The 23,870-nt window shown below is 40.5% G+C and overlaps 1 protein-coding gene across 1 annotated transcript in view; it reads left to right on the top strand.

Moving 5' to 3' along the window:
- The window catches only part of anks1b (ankyrin repeat and sterile alpha motif domain containing 1B), a 277,955-nt gene that overhangs the window by 170,028 nt on the left and 84,057 nt on the right, over window positions 1-23,870 (top strand). Inside the window, exon 13 of the mRNA XM_061715033.1 lies at window positions 9,496-9,682. Within this exon, the coding sequence (XP_061571017.1) occupies window positions 9,496-9,682 (187 nt within the window). The remainder of the gene's footprint in view (window positions 1-9,495; window positions 9,683-23,870) is intronic.

The raw sequence follows: 23,870 nt of genomic DNA, 5'->3' as shown, positions 1-23,870 counted from the left end.
ATCAACCAGTTTGCTCATCTCCAGCTCCACTAGCAGGGGCGTAGAATTGTCAAATTGGTTTAATTCACCGTACAGATTACTTTGTAATACTGTATTTGACCTGGTCTTTGTACGTTTTGACCGCATAGAAACGTAATTCTTGTCATTTTTTTTTTTTTTAATATATGTTTTTATTGGCAGATTGTTTCCACAATACAGAGCAAAACAGATGAACATACCTTTTTTTTTTTTTCTCCCTCTCCCCATCCCTCCCCCCACGTTATCATCATAAATTTTCCTTTGGGAATAGCAAAAAAATAAAATAAAAATAAAACAAATAATAATAATACAAATTAAAAAAATAATAAATAAATAAAAATAAAAAGATAGTAATATAGTGACATAACAAAAAAGTATTAGTAGTGCAATGAATGTAAACTTAAATAAGAAAAATAAAATGAGAACGAAACAGAAATGGGTTATCTAGAGATTAATAATTATTTCTTAGATCAATAATTAGCAATTCCAGTAGTAGTCACAAGTTATACTAGTAAACACTTGAGTCGGAATGTTGTCATATATCACCCCCAGAGTTATATACCAAATTCTTGCCATTTTAATAATGAGATGTGTACCTGCTGTATTCTACTGCCCTTACTTTTCAACAACTTGTGCTTTTTATTATTTTACCTCTTTTTTATCATTTTATTTCATTTTATTTATTATTTACTGTTTAATTGTGTCTTGCCGCTTTTAATGTTGATGTAAAGCACTTTGAATTAGCTTGTGAGCAATTGTGCTATACAAATAAACTTGCCTTGCCCTAGCAACTAAAGATCCTGCCGCATCAGCTCTCCCACAAGAGTGGGACGATAACAGTCTCTTGCTTTTCTTTCCTTTGCTATGAACTGCTCATTTTTAATCTTATTTGACTGAGCTACTAATTATTTACTAGCAGCAAACCATTTAAACAGATACGTGCGTGAGACATCATCTCTATTTCTGAGGGGCCCGGGGCCACGTCTGGCCCTCAGGCTGTGTTTAGTCTCTATTAAGAGAAGCATTTTCCTCTTGTTGCTCAGGTAGTTTATCGAGCTCCAACCGGAGTGTCTGAAAGACGCCGGAACCGCTGGGACACGTTCCTGCGTTAACGCGCACGGTTAATGAGCGCCGCTTTTTTCAGGCGGCGGCCTCGGAGGAGGAACGGGTCGTACGCTGCTAATTGAGAGGCTCAAACAAATACTAAAAGCTCTCCGATGGGACGTGCACGTCTCCGCTGCACCCTGGCCTCCTCCACCCGCATTAAAAGATTTGTTTGCAGCAGCTTGATGGTGTCGGTTAATCATGCAGATCATTACTTGTGAGTGGAGAGGATTGGAGGCCTCAGCCAGTCTCCGCCGGCCTCCTTTTAAACGTCTGCTTTTATAGTTGTGGTGGAATAAATATTTAGTGTTTCATGAAAAATGGGAGACAGAAGTCCAGTTACTTCCAGGGACGGAGGACTCATCTTTCTACACCAATTTGGTCAGTCTACACCAAGCAGAGGAGTGAAACTGATGCTCAGCCGAGGAGGACGGCGTTATTGGTTTTATCCGGTCAGGGACGCGTCGTGATGTTGTTTTACGGATTTATGTTGGGAGAGAGATAACAGATTTATCAACAGTGACTTAACTGTTCAGTAGAAATTGCCTTTGAGAGAAGCCAGACATGTTTATGAGAAGAAGTTTCCAAAGATCATCAACAGGAGGACTTTTATTGAAGTTATTTGAGTTGGGCTGAACTTCACTCGTACACACTTATTCAGGAAATGTTTTGGCGTTTAATTCTGAACAGGGTCACAGGGGGGTGTTTTCTAGTCTTTGAAATGTTTTCAACAGAACAGAAAGTCAGTATGTCACATTTGTAGGTGTTTGGAGGGAAGGGAGGCGAGAAAGTGAAGTGAGGCATCATGGGGGGAGCACGTGTGGCTCATGAAGACTTGTATAGGAGGAACAATACACAAGCGTCAGTGTAGTGGTCAAATATATCTGCAGCTGGAGGCCGAACAAAGCCAAGCTTTCAAAAGCTTTTCAAAGAGAGGAACATATGAAGGCAAAAACTCACTTTGGGGACAATCCTGGAGCGACTGTTGGAATGCAAAATCAAGAAATAAATAGCAGGATGACGCTTTTACTGCAGTGTGTTTTTGATGCATCTTTTATTTTCCTTTCTGTGAGTTCTTCTGAGCCTTTTTTTTTTGCATCATTCTGTTTGCATGTTTTTGTGAACTTGCAAGGCAACTTAAATCCAAGGAAGAAAAGAGAGACTGTGAGAACAGAAAGAAAAGCCTGGGACAAAGGCAGACGGCGCTCCACATCCAGCATCGGCAGAGTGAACGTGATCAGAAGAGACGTCTCAGCATCGTCTTAAAGGGACAATTACAGCCAGAACTGCTGAAATCTTAACCTCCACCTCCTTGTGTAGCTGCTGATACCTAAAGGAACTTGATCAAAACGTTTGGTTTAGTCAAGAAATGCTGTTTTTAGCACTTCACAAGGAAATAACGTTTTCCCTCAGCTTTTCTTTTCCTTTACTCCTCGAGAAAAATAGATTTGATGAAGATTATTCTTGAGGGTGCTTGCAGTTACTTGGTTTCATAAACATGAATTATTCAAATGTTTTCCATGCGTGCAGGTAAGAGCACCTGGGTGCATGAGTGTCGCTGCAGACCCGTCAGCCGTGCAGGGCCTGCCTGCCTCAGCGCCGCTGTGTAAATCTGTTAACGTTTCGTCATTGTCCGTGTCCAACTTCATTAATCCCCCTCCAATCGGCCGTGACAAGTTCATTAGCCTGCCGCCTGTCTGCATCGTCTCAGGCGGGGTTTCACAATCCGTGTGAGAAAAGCTCACCACTCCAGAGACACGATCCAAAGGTCATTCAAAATGGACGTTTAGGGGTTGAATTACAGAAATACATATTGAACGTTTCAAACATTACACATCTCCCAGCAGAAAATGGAGCTTAAATCTTTTTCGTTCGTTTTTAGAAATTTATTTTCTAAAAATGTATTTCAAAGATGTATAAAAAAAACAAGAAAAAAAGATAAGAGAAACAAATACAGGTGGGCATTCCACCGCTTAAGAAAAAAAACACATTTCAGTTACATGTTCGAAAAGGAGTGGGAGGAAGTATAAACTTATTTAATCCCACCCCCTTTCCACAACTAAACATAAATTATATGCCTGTATTTACGTTTTATACTATACACTAATTTGTATAAATAAATATATATAATTTTTTACAAAAATAACCTGTTTAATACCAAATGTAAGCTCTATCATAAATATAATATACAGTAACTATGATATAAATATAATATGACTATGATATAAATATAACTATGATATAAATATAATACGTATATCTATACAAACATACAAAAAAACATGACGAAATAGCAAAACACACACAGCTGCTGATCTTTAAACACAGTCTTCACTTTTATACCTCAAATAAACTATTTATTTATATTTCTTCTTAAATTGTTTTATGTTTGTACATTCTTTTAACTCCAAATTCAAATCATTCCACAGTTTAATTCCACAAACTGATACACAAAAACGCCTTTTTGTTGTACGCACAAATAAAGATTTGAAGTTTAGGTTTCCCCTTAAACTTGATTGACAAAAATGATTTTTTGAAGTCCAAGAAAGAAAAAAAGCTTAATGTGTAAGGATTGAATAATAAAAGCAGCTGGTTAGCGTGATCCCCGACCGTGTACATCATTGTCTTAATTCCCTTCTGCACCACTGGTTTGTTATGATGCTGTCTGGTTGATCCATCGGCTCTTTAAACATATCTTGGTGGCTGTTCTGGAGTCTGTCGACGTGCTTTTGATTTGTTTTCTCATGTTAAGCAGAAAGTGCCTGAGGTGTCTTGCATGGTAAAGTCAGAGTTCATTGTTCAGCCTCAGGTTGGACTGGATAAAGATGTTCATGTTTGCAAACAGTGTTGCAGCCCAAAGGCTTTGTGAGACAGGGATGTTAGTATTCGATTCATAAAGGAGGGCGCGCAGTATCGTCAAGGACAGCTCCCACCCCAGCCCGGACTGCTGGCCCTCCTCCCCTCAGGGAGACGACACAGGGCCCTCCGTTCACGGACCAGTAGGTTCAGAAACAGCTTCTTCCCTGGTGCCGTCACCCTGCTGAACTCTGCACCTTCAATCACCTGAACACTGCACTGACTGTTAGAAAATAAATAAAAACTAAAAATAATTTACTACTTTACTGTATTGTACATATATTTCATACTGGGATGTAACAAGAGGATGCAGTATGAAGGATATGTACAATACAGTTAAGTAGTAAATTATGCTGAGACTACAGACATGAGAATATACAGGACTGTCTCAGAAAATTAGAATATTGTGATAAAGTTATTTATTTTCTGTAATGCAATTAAAAAAACTAAAATGTCATACATTCTGGATTCTTTACAAATCAACTGAAATATTGCAAGCATTTTATTATTTTAATATTGCTGATTATGGCTTACAGTTTAAGATTAAGATTCCCAGAATATTCAAATTTTTTGAGATAGGATATTTGAGTTTTCTTAAACTGTAAACCATGATCTGCAATATTAAAATAAAATGCTTGCAATATTTCAGTTGATTTGTAATGAATCCAAAATGTATGAAATGTTTGGATTACAGAAAATAAAGGACTTTATCACAATATTCTAATTTTCTGAGACAGTCCTGTACAGTATAAAGAATATGCATCTTCTTGTTACATCCTTTCTTAGTCTGTCACAGTTTACAAAACTGCTGCCAGCAGATTAGATTATTGCAATGCACTTTTTACAGGACTAACAAAGCAAGTGTTACATAAACTCCAGCTTATTCAAAATGCTGCGGCCAGAATTTTAACAAAAACCAAGAGGTATGAACACATCACTCCTGTTTTATCCTCTCTTCACTGGCTCCCTGTTAAACAAAGAGTAGATTTTAAAGTATTTCTTATTGTCTTTAAATCTATGAATGGCTAAGCTCCCTCCTACATGGGTGACATGCTGAATACATACCGGACAGATCCCTTAGATCAGGGGTCGGCAACCCAAAATGTTGAAAGAGCCGTATTGGACCAAAAACACAAAAAACTAATATGTCTGGAGCCGCAAAAATGAAAAGTCTTGTATAAGCCTTAGAATTTAGGCAACACATGCTGCATGTTTCTATATTACCGGTAGTTATAACTGGGTCCTCGGCTGCAAATATAGCATTCTGTCTTTCCACATGACTCTTTTTGTTACGCAAATCTATGGAAGAGTATTAGGGTTAGGCTGGAAAAAATTCAAAATAATATTTTAGAAGAGGAAGATTTTTTTTTCATTATGCACTTCGAGAAAATGTCGAAATGTCGAGAAAAAGTCAAAATGTCGACATTAATGTTGAAGTACAATTTACAGAAAAAGGTCGAAATGTTGAGAAAAAAGTGGAAATGTCGAGAGAAAAGTAAAAATGTCAAGAAAAAAGTAGAAATGTTGAGAGAAAAAAGTCAAAATGTTGAGAAAAAAGTTGAAATGTTGAGAAAAAAGTTGAAATGTTGAGAAAAAAGTTGAAATGTCAAGAAAAAGTCAAAATGTCGACATTAATGTTGAAGTACAATTTATAGAAAATGTTGAGGAAAAAAGTCAAAATGTCGAGAAAAAAGTCAAAATGTCGAGAAAAAAGTCAAAATGTCGAGAAAAAAGTCAAAATGTCGAGAAAAAAGTCGAAATGTTGAGAAAAAAGTTGAAATGTTGAGAAAAAAGTAAAAATGTTGAGAAAAAAGTTGAAATGTTGAGGGAAAAAAGTCGAAATGTTGAGAAAAAAGTAGAAAGGAAAACAGAAGAAAAAAGGAAAAAAAAGGTCAAACATTTTTGAAAAAGTTCCAGGAGCCACTCGCATGCGGCGCTTAAGAGCCGCATGCGGCTCTAGAGCCGCGGGTTGCCAACCCCTGCCTTAGATCATCAAATAAGAGTCTTCTCATCCTATCTAGAATTCACACTAGATCTGCTCATGGTGCTTTCAGTCTCTACTACACTCTCTGGAGGAACTAAGGTCTGCTCCAACAGCCCTCTTTCAAAATCAGACTAAAAATGTACCTCTTTGCACAAGTGTTTGAGTAAACTCTACATGGTTGGCTGAGTGATAGCACTTTAGTTAAAATGGAATTATGGTTGTTATTGTTGTTTTTCTCTTGTCATACTTTTGTCTGTTTCTGTTATTGTAAACTTGTAATTTAGTTTGTTTTATGTATTTGAGCACATTGAGTCCATGCTCATCATGTGAAATATGCTTTATAAATAAATTTGCCTTGCCTTGCTGCTCACTTTGCACACACTGTACCTCATTATTTTATAGGTCTGTACATTCCGCACTTTCTGCTTCTGGTTAGAAACTAACTGCATTTCGTTGTCTCAGTACGTGTACTCTGTGCAATGACAATAAAGTTGAATCTAATCTAATTCAATTCATAAAGGATGGTCCAGTGTCAAATATTGAAGCTCCTTTCCTTGACATGTTGGAGAAGTTAACCAGCCTTCATCGAGTTTAGGTCACGTCGTTTAGGTTGGAATCTTGGCGTCTCGAAGCTCGTAAAACTCTTGGCTTCACTTTGGAGAAAATGATCATGTTTTTTGAAGAAATGAAGCTGTATTCCTGTAATGCTGTTTACAGTAGTGACTTGAATAGAATATTCCCTCTTTTATAACCACGGCTCTTTGGTTTGGGGTAGAGGTTTAGAGCAGATGAAAAGATGTAAAAGTGTTGGTTTATTTACTGAATCAGTCTGTAAAAGAGAGGGGAGATGAAAGTCTCACATTTCCCTGTAAAAAATAAGCCTGGTGGGTTTTATGTTTATCAAACACCTCATCACATGAAGAACTCCTGGTTTCTGCTCGTGTCTGACACGTGTCCCGTGTACAGGGGCTTTAATAGGCCGAGGGCTGCAGTTTAACGTGTTTGTGGTGTTTATTCTGCAGTTTAGTACACGGTGAAGTCAATGTTCTCTTCTTGATAATTAAATGCAGTAAATGTGTCAGTTGTTACTGAAATTGTGGAGGAAAACATGATTTAAAAATGCTCAGCTTTGTGAGGATAAGTGACAAATATTCAACCTCAGCCACCTGAGGTCAGAGGTGTCAAGTAACAAAGTACAAATACTTCGTTACCTTACTTAAGTAGAAATTTTGGTTATCTGGAGTAATTATTTTTCAGACGACTTTTTACTTTTACTCCTTATATTTTCACGCAATTATCTGTACTTTTTACTCCTTTCATTTTAAAAACAGCCTCGTTACTCTATTTCATTTTGGCCTTTAAATAAAAACTATCCAGTTAAATTGCTCCATCCGGATAGAGTGAATTTGGTTGTGGTTGTTTCAGATGTTCTTGTCCAGTTTTGTTCTTACATCCGTTCCCTCAGATTCCTGCAACTAAACTTGGATGTACATTCCAATAAAGGTTAGGATAAATGATAACATGCCTCTGAAGTTTGACTTTTTGCACCATTACAATACTTATAGGCAACTAGTCATCATATCTCCTGCTCTCTGAAACACATGTTAATGCTCAATAGTACACATATATGGTTCTTTAATATATTTGCATTATACTAAGATACATTCATTTTCAATGGCTTTTGTCCTTAATGGCTTTCTTCCCCCTTACATTACTTTTACTTTTATACTTTAGGTAGTTTTGAAACCAGTACTTTTATACTTTTACTTGAGTAAAAAACTTGAGTTGATACTTCAACTTCTACAGGAGTATTTTTAAACTCTAGTATCTTTACTTTTACCTGAGTAATGAATGTGAATACTTTTGACACCTCTGCCTGAGATCATCCTGCATCCTGTAAATAGTTTTATTTACACTTTCTGCGTCTTCTTGTTGCATCTGTTCTCCATGTTTATATCCATTCATTTTTTTCATTTTTTTTCCACTCCCCCAGATTTCTAAGCTCTTATTTCTCTAAGCTCTTTCCTATTTTCCTCTCTCAATGTCTTTCTTCAGCTTCATATTTATACCTCTATCGTTTTTTTTACTTCTTCCATTTTTACTCTTTATGCCAAATCTTGACAGTTTTAATCTTTCCCTGTTATCTTTTAATTTTCACCTCCCTTGTTCCATCCATCCCGTTTAATTCAGTCTATCTGGTTACGATATCAGAGCCAGAACAGCTTTTCTCTTCGGGAGGAGCATCCTCTCTTCCTCTCTCCCTCTCTCTCGCCTCAAGGCTCAGTTTTATGGTCTTGAGTCACAAAGAAGACGGGGAAGGTCTCGTGAAGGTTGTCCTCTCGTGTCTGTCTCTGAATAGTTATTTCACATTCACGATTCCCCGTCTATCGATCCAGTATGTGCTGAACACACACCTGCACTCGCACCGGCAGGGTTTCAACTGCATGAGCTGTTTTTCAAAGCTCAGAAGCAGGATCTTGAGAGCTGCAAATACCTCATTATGTAAGATGTGTTTACCAGATGTCAATCACTCGTCTCGGTCTCCGCTGCACCGTTCTCTCCTGCAGGTTCAAAGCTCGCTCTTAATGCTCCTTCACCTCATATCTCATTTTCTAACTTGCGTCCCAGTTTTACGATATAAAAGTAACATTAAAGCATTGAAGTGTAGTGAGTAGAAGTTGTACAGATTGTACAACCTGGATGTCTAAGCTGCTGTACCTGGAGGCGAAGCGGCTCCACACGGGGCTTCCCAGATGTTTTTCTCAGACTCGGTTCACCGCAGCTCATGAAACGGTTTAGTCTGAGCTGGGTCATTGATTGCTCTCTCTGGTAATGATGTTAGTTTGCTTCTGGACGGGGGAAGTCAGCTGACGCAGCAGTGCTGAGAGGGAACACCCAGCTGTGTTGCTGGCAGAAGAAATTAATCTCATTCCTTCTGTGAGTCATTTCCTTCAGCTTGGTATTTCTTTTCTTTCCTGATGTTCTTCTGGAGCAACATTAGCTGTATTGTTTTAAATTCTCCTCACACACCGATGCCAGTGAACGCGTTTATGTGCTCTGGGGGTGTGGCTTCAGAGGCTTATGTTTTATAAATCTGACTCTGTTTTTTTCCAACATCTCCTGCCCAACTTGTAAAGAAAAAGCCCCAAAAAAATCTTCCTAAAAAAGCTTTTCCTGTGAGAATAAACTATAACGTCTGCGAGCCTTGAGCCTTGAGCCTTGAGCTCAGCAGCATCGGTGCTCATTAGCATCTGCATCAGGGTGCTGGGCTCATCAATACCTCTCACAGCTGGAATCGATAAATACCAGGGACTGCTGCTGAGTCATTTGAGGCGGGACACTTTTCCATTACACTTTAGAGTCAGATGTTAGTGTTTTTTTTTTTAGCCAGTGGGGAAAGAGGCTTTAGAAATGTGGCGCTCACATTGTTCCAGTTAGCGTGCACCAAAGTGGAAGCAGAAAAAACATTTACTTTTACTAGACGGGTGTTCGTTTAAGCTTCCTCTCACTTACTCTTCTCGTCTTGCTTGCAGCCCAAGCAGCGCACCTCTCTGTCCTCGTCCCTGGACGTGCAGAGGCCCGTCAACCACAGCTGTGAGCCCAGCGAGGTGAGCTCGTCCCTGGGCTACGCCAGCTTCAGCACCAGCCCCCCCGCCAGCCCTCCTCTCAGCCCCAACCAGGAGGACTCTGCAGGCTCTAACGACGACTGTCATCTCACAGGTAAGGCTCCTCCGCAACAGGACATTTAGCGTTAAAAGCTGCCTGTCAGGACCGAGTGAGGGCGTAATGAACCCGCTGACCTCTGACTCCCACGTCTCATCTGAGAAGTAGCAGATTGAGGAAGGACGCAACGTTGCAGATGGGATTGTTCACCTTTGCAGAGGTAGCATGGTTCGTCTGAGGATGATGAATTACTGCATAAAGGGGTGTCAAACTCATTTTGCTTGGCGGGACGGATTTGACCAATTTTTTTTCAACGGTGCAAACATTTTTTTTTTTCTAATTCTTTTTTTTTTTTACTATTGTTATCTAATCCAATATCAGTTTAGTTAATTTTAAAGGAAATATGCACTTTGTTTACACTCTTATTATGTCAAACATATTTCTTCAGGATCCTTTCTTGAAATTTCTCCTTTTTTTTTCAAATTATGTTACTTTTAATATCATTTTACAAAGATAAACAGAAACAAGTATGTTTTTTTTATATTTCGCTTTTTAATAGGAAATTTAATTAAAAGCAAAATCTTTCTTATTACATCCGAGAGTGTTTCTTTGTGATTTAGAGATTTTTCCAGTACAATTAAGTGTATTTATTTTAAAAAATTGGCGCGGATATTTACGCCAGTGTGCCAAAAAAGTCAGCACTTCTTTTTTAACTGTTTTACTTTGTCACTATCCTCGTATTCAAAACTGAAATTCTCTGAATAAATATCTTCTATCATCTTTTTTAGCAGTGATATTTTTCCTGCGAAAATATATAATAGTAGTCAGTTTATAAAAATAAACGACCGTCTACAAAGAAATAAAATCAGCAAATGCATTTTAGAAAACTAAAAAAATGTCAAACTGCTCTCTTTGTGAAATAACAATGGATTTGTAGAAGAAATATATTATCGGATATGCTGCGATTCATGGCAATTATTTATGCCTTCCCTTTTAGTAAATTAACATTTCGTTTTTTTGCGTTGGAAACTTCTCGCGGGCCGCACATTTGACACCCCTGACATAAAGTCTTTGTGCTCATACCAGGATCAACATAGCCTGAGCTGGAGTGAAGAGGATTGAGTAATCTGTGTAACAGTTTGAAATATTGAATCCTGTGTGTACATCCTGCTGCGGACTGACTGGCTGGCTGTGTTGAGTCGATATATTGAGTGGCTTTCATCCTCCCGGTGGTTCTGTGTATATTTTACTGCTATAACACTTAACCGGACATCTTTTTCTCTTCTTGCTGAGTTTCCTCCTTGTGGCATCTCCGTTAATTCATTGGTGCAGAAACGCTGTAACTCTGAGAGCAAAGTGAAACAACAGCATCTCAGAAAGAACGGAGGACGGTGGATAGGAATGGGTGATATTTTACCGTTCACGATATACCGTCAAAAAAATTTCCCACGGTAAGAATTTGTCATCTTGCGGTAAAAACGATAAATTCCAGTTGAGGACGTTTTTGTGTAACAAACATGGCGGAAGGCGGATCTGAGACCGAGGAGCTCGTTGTTAAACGAGGCTCCAGCTCCGTTATGTGGAACTGGTTTGGATTTAAAAAGAGACGAGGAGCAAACATCATCTATTGTGTGCAGAGTCTGCAAAAACAGAAGGAAATGGTTGTTACATTTTGATATAACGTTTGACTATTTCGAAAAGAAATTGCAATAGTATCTAATTTGTGGCATGTTCCAACCACAGGTTAATTTACACATTTTATTTATATTAGAAGAGGTCATCACTGATAGGATTTTATTTTCAGTTAACTTTTATTTATTTGTCCTGTTTCTTTATTTATCAAGTTGTATTTTTTTTTTCTACTTTGTGATTTTATAAGCTAAGAAAACTTGTTTTGAGGGGCTCCAAAGACTGAATGTGGTGATAGATTTATAGTTAAAAAGGTGGAGTTGAATTGGTATTTTTTTTAACGTCATTTTTATCATTATCCGGATAAATGCCAGAAATTATCGTGATACATTTTTTAGTCCATACCGCCCATCCCTAACGGTGGAGAGACCACAGCGTTAAGAAACTGGACTCTAACTCAGGAGAATAAGTGTCAAAATATGCTAAACTTAGTTATTAATTTAGCATATTCCGAGTCTAACTCTGTTCTCATGAGAGGTGCATAACTATGAGCTATGAGACCCTTTGTACAACCCAAGTGGCTGCTGGCCTCACCTGACCTTTGCAAGTTAGACTCGTTTCCGTTGGGTTTCTGTCTTTTGTCACCAAGTCTGATGAGGAGCTGTTGGCACCGTTGGGCCGCGACCTGCAGCTCATACTGGGAGTGCAGAGCAGGTGGGAAGAGAAGTAGCTTTTTTGTTTTTCGGGGAGGGTATCTGTTGTAGTAAAGGGTAGAAAGCTGATGATCTACTGGTCAATCTACCTTTCCAACCCTCACCTAATGTCCCGAGCCGTGGGTAGTGATGGAAAGAGGGAGATTGTGGGTAAAAGTGGTCGAAGCTTTGAGAATCACGGGAGGATATTAGTGATCCAGAGGAATCTTTTAAGGTGGTTTGTTTGAGCAACTGGCCAGGATTCCTCCCAGACACGTACCACTAGGGGTTTTTCAGATTTTCAGCTTTTCCTTTCTGGAAGAACTGCTTGATCTCTGCTTGAAGGATGAATGGTGGGAAAATAAATCATGCAACATTTTCTAACACAAACCCTTGTGATTGAACATTTGTTCTCCATTTTTTAGATTCCAGTAATCTTCACATGCTGCGCTTGAACTCAGTAATTGCTCTCTTGTCTCGCTGCCTTTTGTTGTGTTGTTCTGCAAGACATCACGTCACCTCAAGACATTTACCTTAAAAATTAGTCTATTCCTGTAAAAGGCTCTTAATCACTGGGGTCGCAGTTATTCAATTAGCAGAATGTCCACAAACAACAAAGATAAGACTGGACAGAGTTATTTTTTAACATTCAAGATCAAGATTCAGATTCAGATCAAGATTGAAGTTTTTAATGATGAACTTATGATGAACTGTAGGTGTGGGTTCTCATGATTTGTCTTCTATCTCCCTGTAAGGCACGTCTAACTGAACAAAGACACGTACAAAGTAGTTTGTGTCGTCATCATTTTGGCTGTAGCTCACGGCTCCACATCCAGGTTCCTTCACGTCAGCTGAGAAAAACATGACGATCAATATTTCCTGATAACATTTTTATTCCATACAAACGAACACAAAAGGAGAAACAGCTTCTTTGCCTCATTGTGACATCGATCTCAAAATGCAAGACGTGTTTTGGCTCCAATCAGTAAATAATGTTGCAATCATCAGTTGAAGTACCTGCTGCAACCCCGAGTCAATCACACCGTTTGATCCACTCTTAAGTGTTGCCGTCTGACGGATGATGCCTGCAAACGCAGAAGCAGCAGGACCAGACTGTAGGCACTAGTGCATTATCATGCCCCTTTAATAAATCCCATATGTTAATAAATATCATCTAAAAACTAGGACCGGAGGTCTGCCTTAAATAATAAGCTGATATGAATCATTCTGGGATGAAATTGAGCAAATCTGTCTTTTTTTAAGCTGCTTCTTTTTAATTCCGTTCTTTAGGCTGCTTGTAAATGGTTTAATATCTGCCGTTATCATGTGTAACATTGTAATGGACCTATATTCGTACTAAAACCTTTTGTTTTATAAACGAAATCAACTTCAATTAGTCAAGATTTGATTCCCCGCCACGTTTCTTGTGGTTGGAACATTGGGTTCGCTGCCTGATACTGTATCATCCTGACCTTCATGTTTTTAGTGTCATTTCCTAGTCTGTTGCTTGTGTTTCCATAGCAACAAAATCTCTTGTTGTCATGGCAAAGTGGTGGCCTCGGTGATAGTTAGTTGGTGATGTAGTTAATAACTTCCTTCTCTCACCTGGCTCATCTCGGTCCCGCTGATGTCGGGCCGCCGGCCGAGGAGCCGGAGCAGGCGAAGCCGATTCGGCAGGACGCGTTTCATTTCCGTGTGTGTGTGTGTGAGTGTGTGTGTGAGAAAGCTCGTTTCATCTGGGAGCAGTTCAGAGGCTCAGCGAGACTTTGATCTGTGCAGAGCCTGAAACGAAGGATACATCTTCCATCCGCAGGTGGCTGCGTACACGGACCACACACGGATTAAAAACTGAGTGAGACATATTCACCGTTTACCCCCATCGAAGCTGCTGCCCCGATATTTACTGGACAAAAGTCTTTTATCTCCCTCTTGAACCCATCCACCAAATCCTGGCCTGCACCCACCAGACAGGTGTGTTCTGAGGAGCAGGTGCTGATCACAGTCCAAAGTACATGATTATGCAGCATTCTTGATAAATCCTCCCAATAATTGACACTTATGAGGAGATGCATGAGAGATTGTGGCCCCGGTGTAAGAGGAATACCAACCTCAAGCCTATATTGGAAGGAGTAGGGATGGGAATCGAAAACCAGTTCTTGTTGAGAACCGGTTCCCAGTGTTTCAATTCCTTGGAATCGTTTGCCTTTTTTGCAAACGATTCCCTTATAAATTCCAGTGGGCACGAATGAGGTCACCATTCGGGCCCAGCAGGAAAACATGGCGACAAAGCGGCATAAACGCTCGAAAGTTTGGTTACATTTTACCAAAGCGGATGACAACAGGGCGACTTGTTGTTCTCCACAGGTGGAGACACCATAAGTCCAGAAAGATCGCGTATCCTTCCTGAAAAAGCAGACATGCTTATTTTTCTGCAAAAGAATTGTTAATTCTTCATAGTTGATGGTTGCAGAATTGCACAATGCACAGTTCCATTGGACTTGACTTGTATTTGTCACTGGCTGACGTAGTTTTATTTTTGAGTGCTCAGCTCAGATATCCTTTTAAAAAGGAAATTTTAATTTCTATTGGAGAAGAATATCTATTTTATTATTATTTTAGATATTTTATTTATTTCCAAAACAAATAATCCTCACTTGTATTTTTATGTTCAAAGATATAAAACAATGTTAATGCTAATCGACCTGTTTTTCTCCTTTTTTCCAAATGAGAATTGATAAGAGAATCGATAAAGAATCGAATCTTTAAACAGAATCGAAAATAGAATCGGAATTGGAAAAATCTTATCAATTCCCATCCCTGGTAAGGAGTAAACATTTTCATCAGGGACCAACATGAAGTGAAGTGGTTCAAGGTGTTTCGTTTTGGATGGTTTTGTTTTTCACCTGAGTTTTCTGGTTCAACAACTTCACTCCACTTCAACAACACAGTTCAACTTCTTTTATAATTAATACAAAGCCAATCTGGAACTGTCGTCTTTTTGTGTTTATTAAGAGTTGACAACTTGAAGAAACTTATAGAAAGTTAGCATCAACCAGGTATGAACAGTCCTTCTTTATACACTTTGTGTACACTTACAAAGTTGAATCACCTTGTTGTGGGGAACCAATCCACACTATTAATCAGTGGCTTAAAATAGCATTTAATCTTGACATAGGTCGATACCCCCAGAAGCCAAAATCACCTGCCATTTTGCTGAAAGACGTTCTTACTCCAAACTGCTTTGATTCACGTCATTTTAGTCCCCTAAAACAAGTTCACTTCTTACATAATTAACAGACCTTTGATTGTTTTAATGTTGGAGTATTGGTGTAACACAAGCTGACGGCTCTGAGCACGTTTACACCTGGCATGAACATATGTTTCCACTCCAACGGCTTGATATTGGATCTCCCTCATCCATTTTTTTTAACTGTGAGAGACAGCTATTCACTAAAAGAACAGAACCCACTTCCCATCTGTCAGAATTTTTATTTTATCTTTATTTAACAGATGGTCCTGACAGATACAACAATTATAACAAAGGAAGCTAAGAAGCAGCTTCAGACTGACTGAAACAGACGTAGGGTGTTGTAAACGTGTCCCTGCTGTATCGACACCAGTTCTTAAGCCTGACCCTGATCCAGGTTTTCATACGATTGACGTACAATCGTTAAACCTATCCACCTTCCTATTGTTCATAAACACTTTAATCATCCTCAGAGGGAAATCCAAATATGCAGCATCTCACAGACACTCTGTATAGTTAGTTTAAGAACAGTGATGCCCTTTTTTGATGAACAGCAGCTTAGATGTTCATCAGGCAGATTGACTTGTAATCAAGTAACAAGCTTAATGTTAAGTCCATGTTTGCAGCTGAAACATAATAACTTCCACGTCATTATCATGTTAGCAGAAAGATGTTGTTGTTTTTGTCTCCATATGTGTAATATATTTACAGAGGTGTTAAGTAACGAAGTACAAATACTTTGTTACCTTATTTAAGTAGAAATTTTGGTTATCTATACTACACTGGAGTAATTATTTTTCAGACGACTTTTTACTTTTACTCCTTACATTTTCACGCAATTATCTGTACTTTTTACTCCTTACATTTTAAAAACAGCCTCGTTACTCTATTTCATTTCGACCTTTAAACAAAAACTATCCAGTTAAATTGCTCCATCCGGATAGAGTGAATTTGGTTGTGGTTGTTTCAGATGTTCTTGTCCAGTTTTGTTCTTGCATCCGTTCCCTCAGATTCCTGCAACTAAACTTGGATGTACATTCTGTAGCAAGGCTAGTGCTACGGGGCCCGACCGACAGGACAGAGAGGACACGGAGTTTCAGTGAAGAACTGTTTTATTTACCACACGTGCACAAACACAGCTCAGCAGCTCCAGCAGCAGACGAGAGACCTCTTGCTGCTCTGCAGCCCCGCCTTATGAAGGCAGGCAGAGTGGAGAGGTTGATTGGGGCCACCTGTGCCCCAATCAACCTGAGTGGCTGCAGCTCCTCCACCCTGCCACACACCCCCATCGCCAACCTCCGGCCGGGGTCCATCCGGCCGAGCCAACTCCCCCCGCCCCCCTCGGAGCGGGAGAGGAAGCCAGGAACCGCAGACTGCGCCTCCGGGCCTTCCCGGTTCGGCCGACCGCTGGGGCCAGTCGGGAGGTCGTCCTCGGCGACGGGCCGACCGCCGAGGCCGGTCGGGAGGTCGTCCTCGGCGAAACCGCAGAGAACGCCGCTCTCGGGACCGGGCCCAGGGTGGCCTCGGGCCAGACGGCATCCGTGGCCGGTGTGTGTCCAGGACCACCCCCTCCCCGACGCAGCACTGCTCCGGCCGCTGGTCCGTCTCCTCCCCGACGCAGCACTGCTCCGGCCGCTGGTCCGTCTCCTCCCCGATGCAGCACTGCTCCAGCAGCTGGTCTGTCTCCGCCTCGCCGACCTCAGTCTCCGCCTCCGACGCCTCCGGGACCGCATCCTCCGGGACCGCATCCTCCGGGACCGCATCCTCCGGGACCGCATCCTCAGGGACCGCATCCTCAGGGACCGCATCCTCAGGGACCGCATCCTCAGGGACCGCATCCTCAGGGACCGCATCCTCAGGGACCGCATCCTCCGGGACCGCATCCTCCGGGACCGCATCCTCCGGGACCGCATCCTCCGGGACCGCATCCTCCGGGACCGCCGTGGCGAACCTCAGACGTGGCGCTGGAGTGGGTCGCTCCGCTGGTCCCGCAGCCTCTGCCTCCCGGCCTGCCGGCTGCGGTGCCAGCAGCGCTTCCAGCGCCGCGAGCTGCCGCTCACCCTGGCCCTGAAGCACGGCTGCCAGGTCGGCCATTGCTCGGGCCAGTGCCTCCAGGGCCCGCTCCGTGCCTCCCTTCTCCATCCCGTCGGGCCCCACGTTGGGCGCCAGTGTAGCAAGGCTAGTGCTACGGGGCCCGACCGACAGGACAGAGAGGACACGGAGTTTCAGTGAAGAACTGTTTTATTTACCACACGTGCACAAACACAGCTCAGCAGCTCCAGCAGCAGACGAGAGACCTCTTGCTGCTCTGCAGCCCCGCCTTATGAAGGCAGGCAGAGTGGAGAGGTTGATTGGGGCCACCTGTGCCCCAATCAACCTGAGTGGCTGCAGCTCCTCCACCCTGCCACACATTCCAATAAAGGTTAGGATAAATGATAACATGCCTCTCAAGTTTGACTTTTTGCACCATTACAATACTTATAGGCAACTAGTCATCATATCTCCTGCTCTCTGAAACACATGTTAATGCTCAATAGTACACATATATGGTTCTTTAATATATTTGCATTATACTAAGATGCATTCATTTTCAATGGCTTTTGTCCTTAATGGCTTTTTTCCCCCTTACATTACTTTTACTTTTATACTTTAAGTAGTTTTGAAACCAGTACTTTTATACCTTTACTTGAGTAAAAAACTTGAGTTGATACTTCAACTTCTACAGGGGTATTTTTAAACTCTAGTATCTATACTTCTACCTGAGTAATGAATGTGAATACTTTTGACACCTCTGTATATTTATTTTTTGGGTTTCAGCCAGCATTAATGTGGAGAGATATGATTGCACTTTCATGGAAATGACTGGCAGTTACTTCATAACCTTGTGTTCATACTGTAGCCCCGTACTCACCCACGGGAGTCGAGTGTAATATCTGATCTTTTTATAACTTTCTGCAGGAGAGGAAGCATGTTCCTGGAATCTCATAGTATCTCCTTTTAAAGTTTAGATTGTTCACGTCACCTCGTATCACTTCAGTTTATGCATCCTTGGTTCTTTTCCGTGCTTCCGCTCCCTGCACCATATTCTGAGATGCAGAGGAGGCACGAAAGAAAGATGAGCAGAGACATCCCGGCCTTTGAGCTTTCATGTTCAACCAACATCAGTTACAGGCTCGTGGCAAATAATATCACAACATGGCAGAGGAAAGAAACTGTAGAGAATGCATCTGCTCATCCTCATTCACACTTCCCTCTGACGAACCTGTCCTCCCCTCCAGGTGCATTCAGAGGGCAGGAAAATGGAGGCGAAGGAGAACCAACTCTTTGAGTATAAGACGAGAAACTTTAGCATTTTCTTGCTTCAAGTAGATGAATCTTCCTGCACTTTGTCATCAAAGCTGGTAGAAATTATGCAACACCAAACTGAGATAAACAAATCTGGTCTCCTGGCACTTTGCATGAGAAATGAAGAAAAGAAGACCTGAGGATTTGAGTTTTTAAAGTTCTCTCTAGGAGCAGCAATATTTGATCAGTCCAGTGAGTTATTTTTTCAATATTAGAGCCACGACTAAAACATGGTCCCGTAGGAACGAATGTCCTCTCATGATCTCATCACGATTCATATAAAGGTTTTATATGAACACTACAGTATAAACCTTCATAGTTACAGCTAATAATGAATTCCAAATGTCTGCCTGTATTTTTATCTCTCTTTTTCCCCTCCGTCTCTCTCCCTCGCTCCCATCGCCTGAAGTTTCTGCACCAGGAATAGATTGGCACCTATTTATTTATCCAGCTATTTTTTTCCGTCTTATTCCATCATTTTTCTTATGCTGCTCTTTATACTTATTAGCTTTACGAGGCCCATTATGGGGTAACCATGGTAACGAGTGGCTTACAGGGAGAGGGAGACAACAGAGCTTAAATGTATGTGGGTACGAAAGGCGCAGAGTCGCAGGATTCAAAGGATGCCAGTGAAAAGAGAGTGGGTGAGAGCTGGAGAACGAGAGTCTAATGTTGCAAGAAGGGTGATGAACAAAAATCAGGAAGAGGGAGAGAATGAACTAAGATTTAAGGGGGATGCAAATGAGGACGAGAAAGTGCAGGCAAGGACTTATTTTTCTCCCTTATCGCCATATACGGTGTTTCCTTCCCTGATCCCTCTGCCTCTGTGTTTCTCGCCTATTCTTCTCCTAAAATCTTAACCTGTCCTTCAGCTCTAATCTGACATTACACAATGAACCCCCGGCCCTGCAGCGAGCGCTGCTGCTGTCGGCCACCTGCGTGGGCCGCTGGATAAAAGTACCCCTATTTATAACCCGATCCAGCACCGCCGCGGCTGTTATGCTACATAACCGGGGCTTATGCAACGCTGGACATTGCTCCCAAAGATATTCCCTCGGTCCCGAGTGCCAAGTGCAGCGCGGCGCCGTGGAGCGGTAGTTGTTCTCTACAAATGATGCAGTGCACCCTGCAGTAATCCAGCAACGCACGCAAACACGCAGCTCTCTCGGGCTTCTTTATCTAGAAGCGTTTGGATGCCGCAACCTGTGCAGCGGCTCATGCACTTGTGCTTCTGGAGACTTTAACGTGGGGATTCTCTGGTTTTCTAGTATCTGCAACACTGCAGTTTTTATTCTTGGAAGAGGTTTATCCAGTGAGGGAGTTTTTAACTGGCAGAGAGAGTTGCATAGTGATTTATTGCCACTCAGATGCTTGTTTTGGTTTTTCTCATGTGTATTTGTGACCATTTTTAATTAATCAGTTGACTTTAAGCATCATAATTATTATTATTTTATTCTTGAAAGAAGTGCCAGATATCTTCATCAGATCAGAACATGACTGAAACAATTAAAGGATTAAAAGACTAATTCTGGCATCAATCAAGGTGTAATAAGAAGCAACTTTGAATAAACAGTTTTATTAACACGCTCAGAGCTCATTTCCAGTACGGATTTACGCAGGAACATGAAACATTTGTAGGAAACTAACTACAACAGCAGAAGCTGAAGTAGCTTTCATCTTTCATCTTTATACCCGACAAGAATTAAAATGTGAACTGTGAAGCAAAGATTCATAATTGGATGTAAAAATAGCGCATCTCCTTTTTGCTTTCTGGCTTTGGCTTCGTTCAGTGTTTACTTTAGGTTTTCTACTTCCTGGACTGAAAACTATAACTTTCCAAGTTTCGATCCACATTTGTTGTCTAAATGGATTTCTCTAAAGTCGACTTCACAATGTAAACGATCACAAAAACACTGTAAGGTTTGGAGATGAGTGGACTAAAAGTGAGGAGACCTTTGGGGTGGGAGGTCCGGTTGTCTCATCTATCCACACCAGCACACGCTCACCAAGGAACTGGACGGATCAATGATCTCGATCCCTTATTGATCTATTAATGGAAAAACAATGAATCAGGGTGTGTGAGTGCAGCACTTGTGTGTGTTATTTGTTGTTGGAGGAAGAACGACAAAGCTGTTCTTCAGCTCAAAGAAGAGCTGATTCGGTGTCGTTCAGAAGCAGTACTGGAGATGAGGGGGGATGTCATCCCCCTGAAATAAAAACAGTCAAAATCATCCCCCCTGTAAAACTGCCATCCCCCCTTTCCATCCCTTATGTCATTTCATCAATGAATGTGGTTTTACTGCTATTTCAACATTTAGAGTCATCACCAGAAAAATAACACCAGAAAAATAACTTATTTGACAATTTCCACCTATTTCAAGTAAATTTTCACTTGAAATAAGTAGGAAAATCTGCCAGTGGGACAAGATTTATCTTCTTTTTACAAGCAAAAAAATCTTGTTCCACTGGCAGATTTTTCTACTTATTTCAAGTGCAAATTTACTTGAAACTGGTGAAAATTGTTGTTTTTTCCAGGGATGAGTCTTGTTTTAAGTGTAATGAGATTTTTTTTACTAAAATGAGACATTTTAACTAGAAATAAGACAAATATTCTTGTTAAGATTTTGAGTTTTTGCAGTGATCCATTTTACTTATCCTGTGAAGGACAGAGTCATATTGATAAGTTCAGAAAACTGTTTTTTATTGTTGTGTTTTGATGTATTTGATGTAAGCCCAGTGGATATTTAAAGCTTACAGAAGGCTGCATTTAACTGCTGCTATGTCATTCCTGCAGTATTTCTGCAGGTGTTTTGGTCACTGCTATTATTTGTAATATATTATATTATTTGTAATCAGCATAAATTATCTGTCCCCATATGATAAAATCCACCATCCACCCACAAGTACTGTTCAGAGGGGAATCATTCCTTGGAGCCTTCAGACGTTCAGAGCGTCCTCGGGGATCAAGACGGCGCAGTGGTTTTTCTTGAAACCTTCTGCTGATGTAGTTCGGCAGTTGTGCTTACAGGATGGGTTCAGGACTTTGTTCGTGCTGCTTGTTTGATGGGATTTAGCTTGTGTTGACATGCTGGTTAGGCTGACAACACTGGTTTCCATGGCAATCAGACCAGTATTGTTCAAGTTTTCTTGAACAATACAGTATATCTAAGCTCTCAAGGCCGTAACATAACATAACATCAACTACTGAGATAGAGACAGTAACAGTAATCGTGTTTAAAGGTGGTACCGTTTCTATCTTGATATAAAAAGCAGCACCTCAAAGTAACATCTACACATATTACCAGTTTTATTCAGTAACTCACTTAGTCCAGCAGGTTCACCTTCAAGGCCGGATCAAACATCTGACGTCCAGATTTGAACTTTAACTGAGCGTGTTAGAGTTGCTCTAGTGTCGCTGAAAACTCTGAAATCATTGTTAGTCTTTCATGTTCTCATCTCCTCCTTCCAATAAAAAGCCTTTTGGAAATTCATGTACTCCAGACTTCAAATGCACGAGCATCATTAAAATGTGTTTTATATTAGTTATCTGAGGTTCTCTTTGATGTTTTCTTCCTTTTGCACCTGTATTCTTGGTTTAGTCTTTACTATTTTGGGGTTTATTTTTGAATAGGAGGACCCGAGGTGACGGTGAATCATGTCTGGAGGTTTTGATCACCGGAGGGGGGGGTCCAGTTAAATATAACCAGAAAGGAAGGATCAGAGAAATCCATCCATCACAATCAGAGACATTAAGATCAATTAGGGACCTGATTAATCACAATAGAGGGTTACTTTTCAGAGCAAAACGTTCGTGTCAGCTAAATTATGTTTTTATACACACTTTATTATCAAAGACGATAAAAGTTTTTGCGCTGATGGATGATATCCCCCTTCGAAAAATAAATTAAAAGAAGATCAAAAATTATCAACAAGCTCAACGGTACCTTGAAACCAACTTTTTTCTTCTCCTGTTAACTAAAGTTGACGACAACGGAGGGATATTTTAAAACTCTTTCCCCTCAACTGATATAAAATTAAAATCAGATTAATATCTGATCTCATATCGGTCTTTTATTCGTCGCATTATTAATTTTGCAAAAGGGAGTAAAAATATTTTTTTCCGGATTTTGAGTACTTTCTCCAAATTTTCCAAATTATTTTCCACACTTGATGCTGAATTACCATCTGGGGTTTGGTTTTCTGTGGTTTTATCTGGCGTTTTATTGTTAGGAGATTATTTGTTAATCAATGAGCAGATCATTAAAGTCTGCAACAAACTAGTTTTCATATTTTGACATGTGATGGAAGTTGTTTTAAAAAATAAAATATCAATTTTACTTAGCATTTTTTCATGCAAAATAAAAAAACGGAAATGAACACCCTCCAATGATAGTGAATTCTTCTTTTGTTTTGTTGCCAGGGGTTGTGATGCAATTTGAGGAATACATCAATCAAATCAGACTAATCGGATAAGACTGGAAATCACGTCGAACACGCCGTTTCACTCGTTTTTAGCCACAAAAGTCCTGAACTTATTATGTAAAATAGTTCAAAATGAATCTGTAAAAGCTGATTTTTCCTGACAAACAAGCAGAAATCTGAAAGATAATACTGAAAGCTCAAGGAATCCCGGTAACTGGATTTAGTAATTACTTCTACCACATCATGTGGATTCATTTCTTTTTAACACGTTGAAACTGTTGTACTCGGCTCTGCTGTAAAGCTCAGGTCTGATGAGATTTATTTGTTGTGAATTCCCCTCAGACTGAGTAACGTAGTGGGTTGGTGTAGACCAGGAACTGCAACTCGTGGAGCCGGCGGCTGATACGAGTTCTGGTGTTTGTGCATGTTCAATGAGTCGCATCCTGCCGCTTTCCCCCAGAACACCGAAGGACCTGAAATGTGGCCGGATGCCTGAACGCAGCACCGGCCGCGTTTCTACGGGATATTTGTGATGCTTCACATGACTTAAACGACTTCAGTAAGAGCTAACCGGCATCCCAGCGGCTCCTAACAACGTAAATATTTAATCAATGCAGAAGCTTGCAGAAGCTCTCAGAGGAAACCCTGCCAAAAGAAGAGGGAATGCTAAAAAAGTTAGAAAGTTGAAAAGTTAAAAAAGTTAGTGACTTAAATCAGTTGTTTGGAGGAGACTTTCCTCACTACATGAAGGTTTGGATTAAAACAAAGAAGCATCATTTCTGTGAAATCTGTTGAATGAATTTAAAAATGAAATTTGCTTAAATTTGCTGTTTGCGTTCACTTTGCTGTGCTTTTACCTAATTAATGGGAATTTTCCGACAGTCCTTGAAGGGAGCGTTCCTGTTGTCCT

Source organism: Cololabis saira, chromosome 23, assembly GCF_033807715.1.
Source record: "Cololabis saira isolate AMF1-May2022 chromosome 23, fColSai1.1, whole genome shotgun sequence".
NCBI lineage: Eukaryota > Metazoa > Chordata > Actinopteri > Beloniformes > Belonidae > Cololabis > Cololabis saira.
Note: the sequence above shows the minus strand (reverse complement) of the source record. Positions and strands in the feature narration are given on the sequence as shown.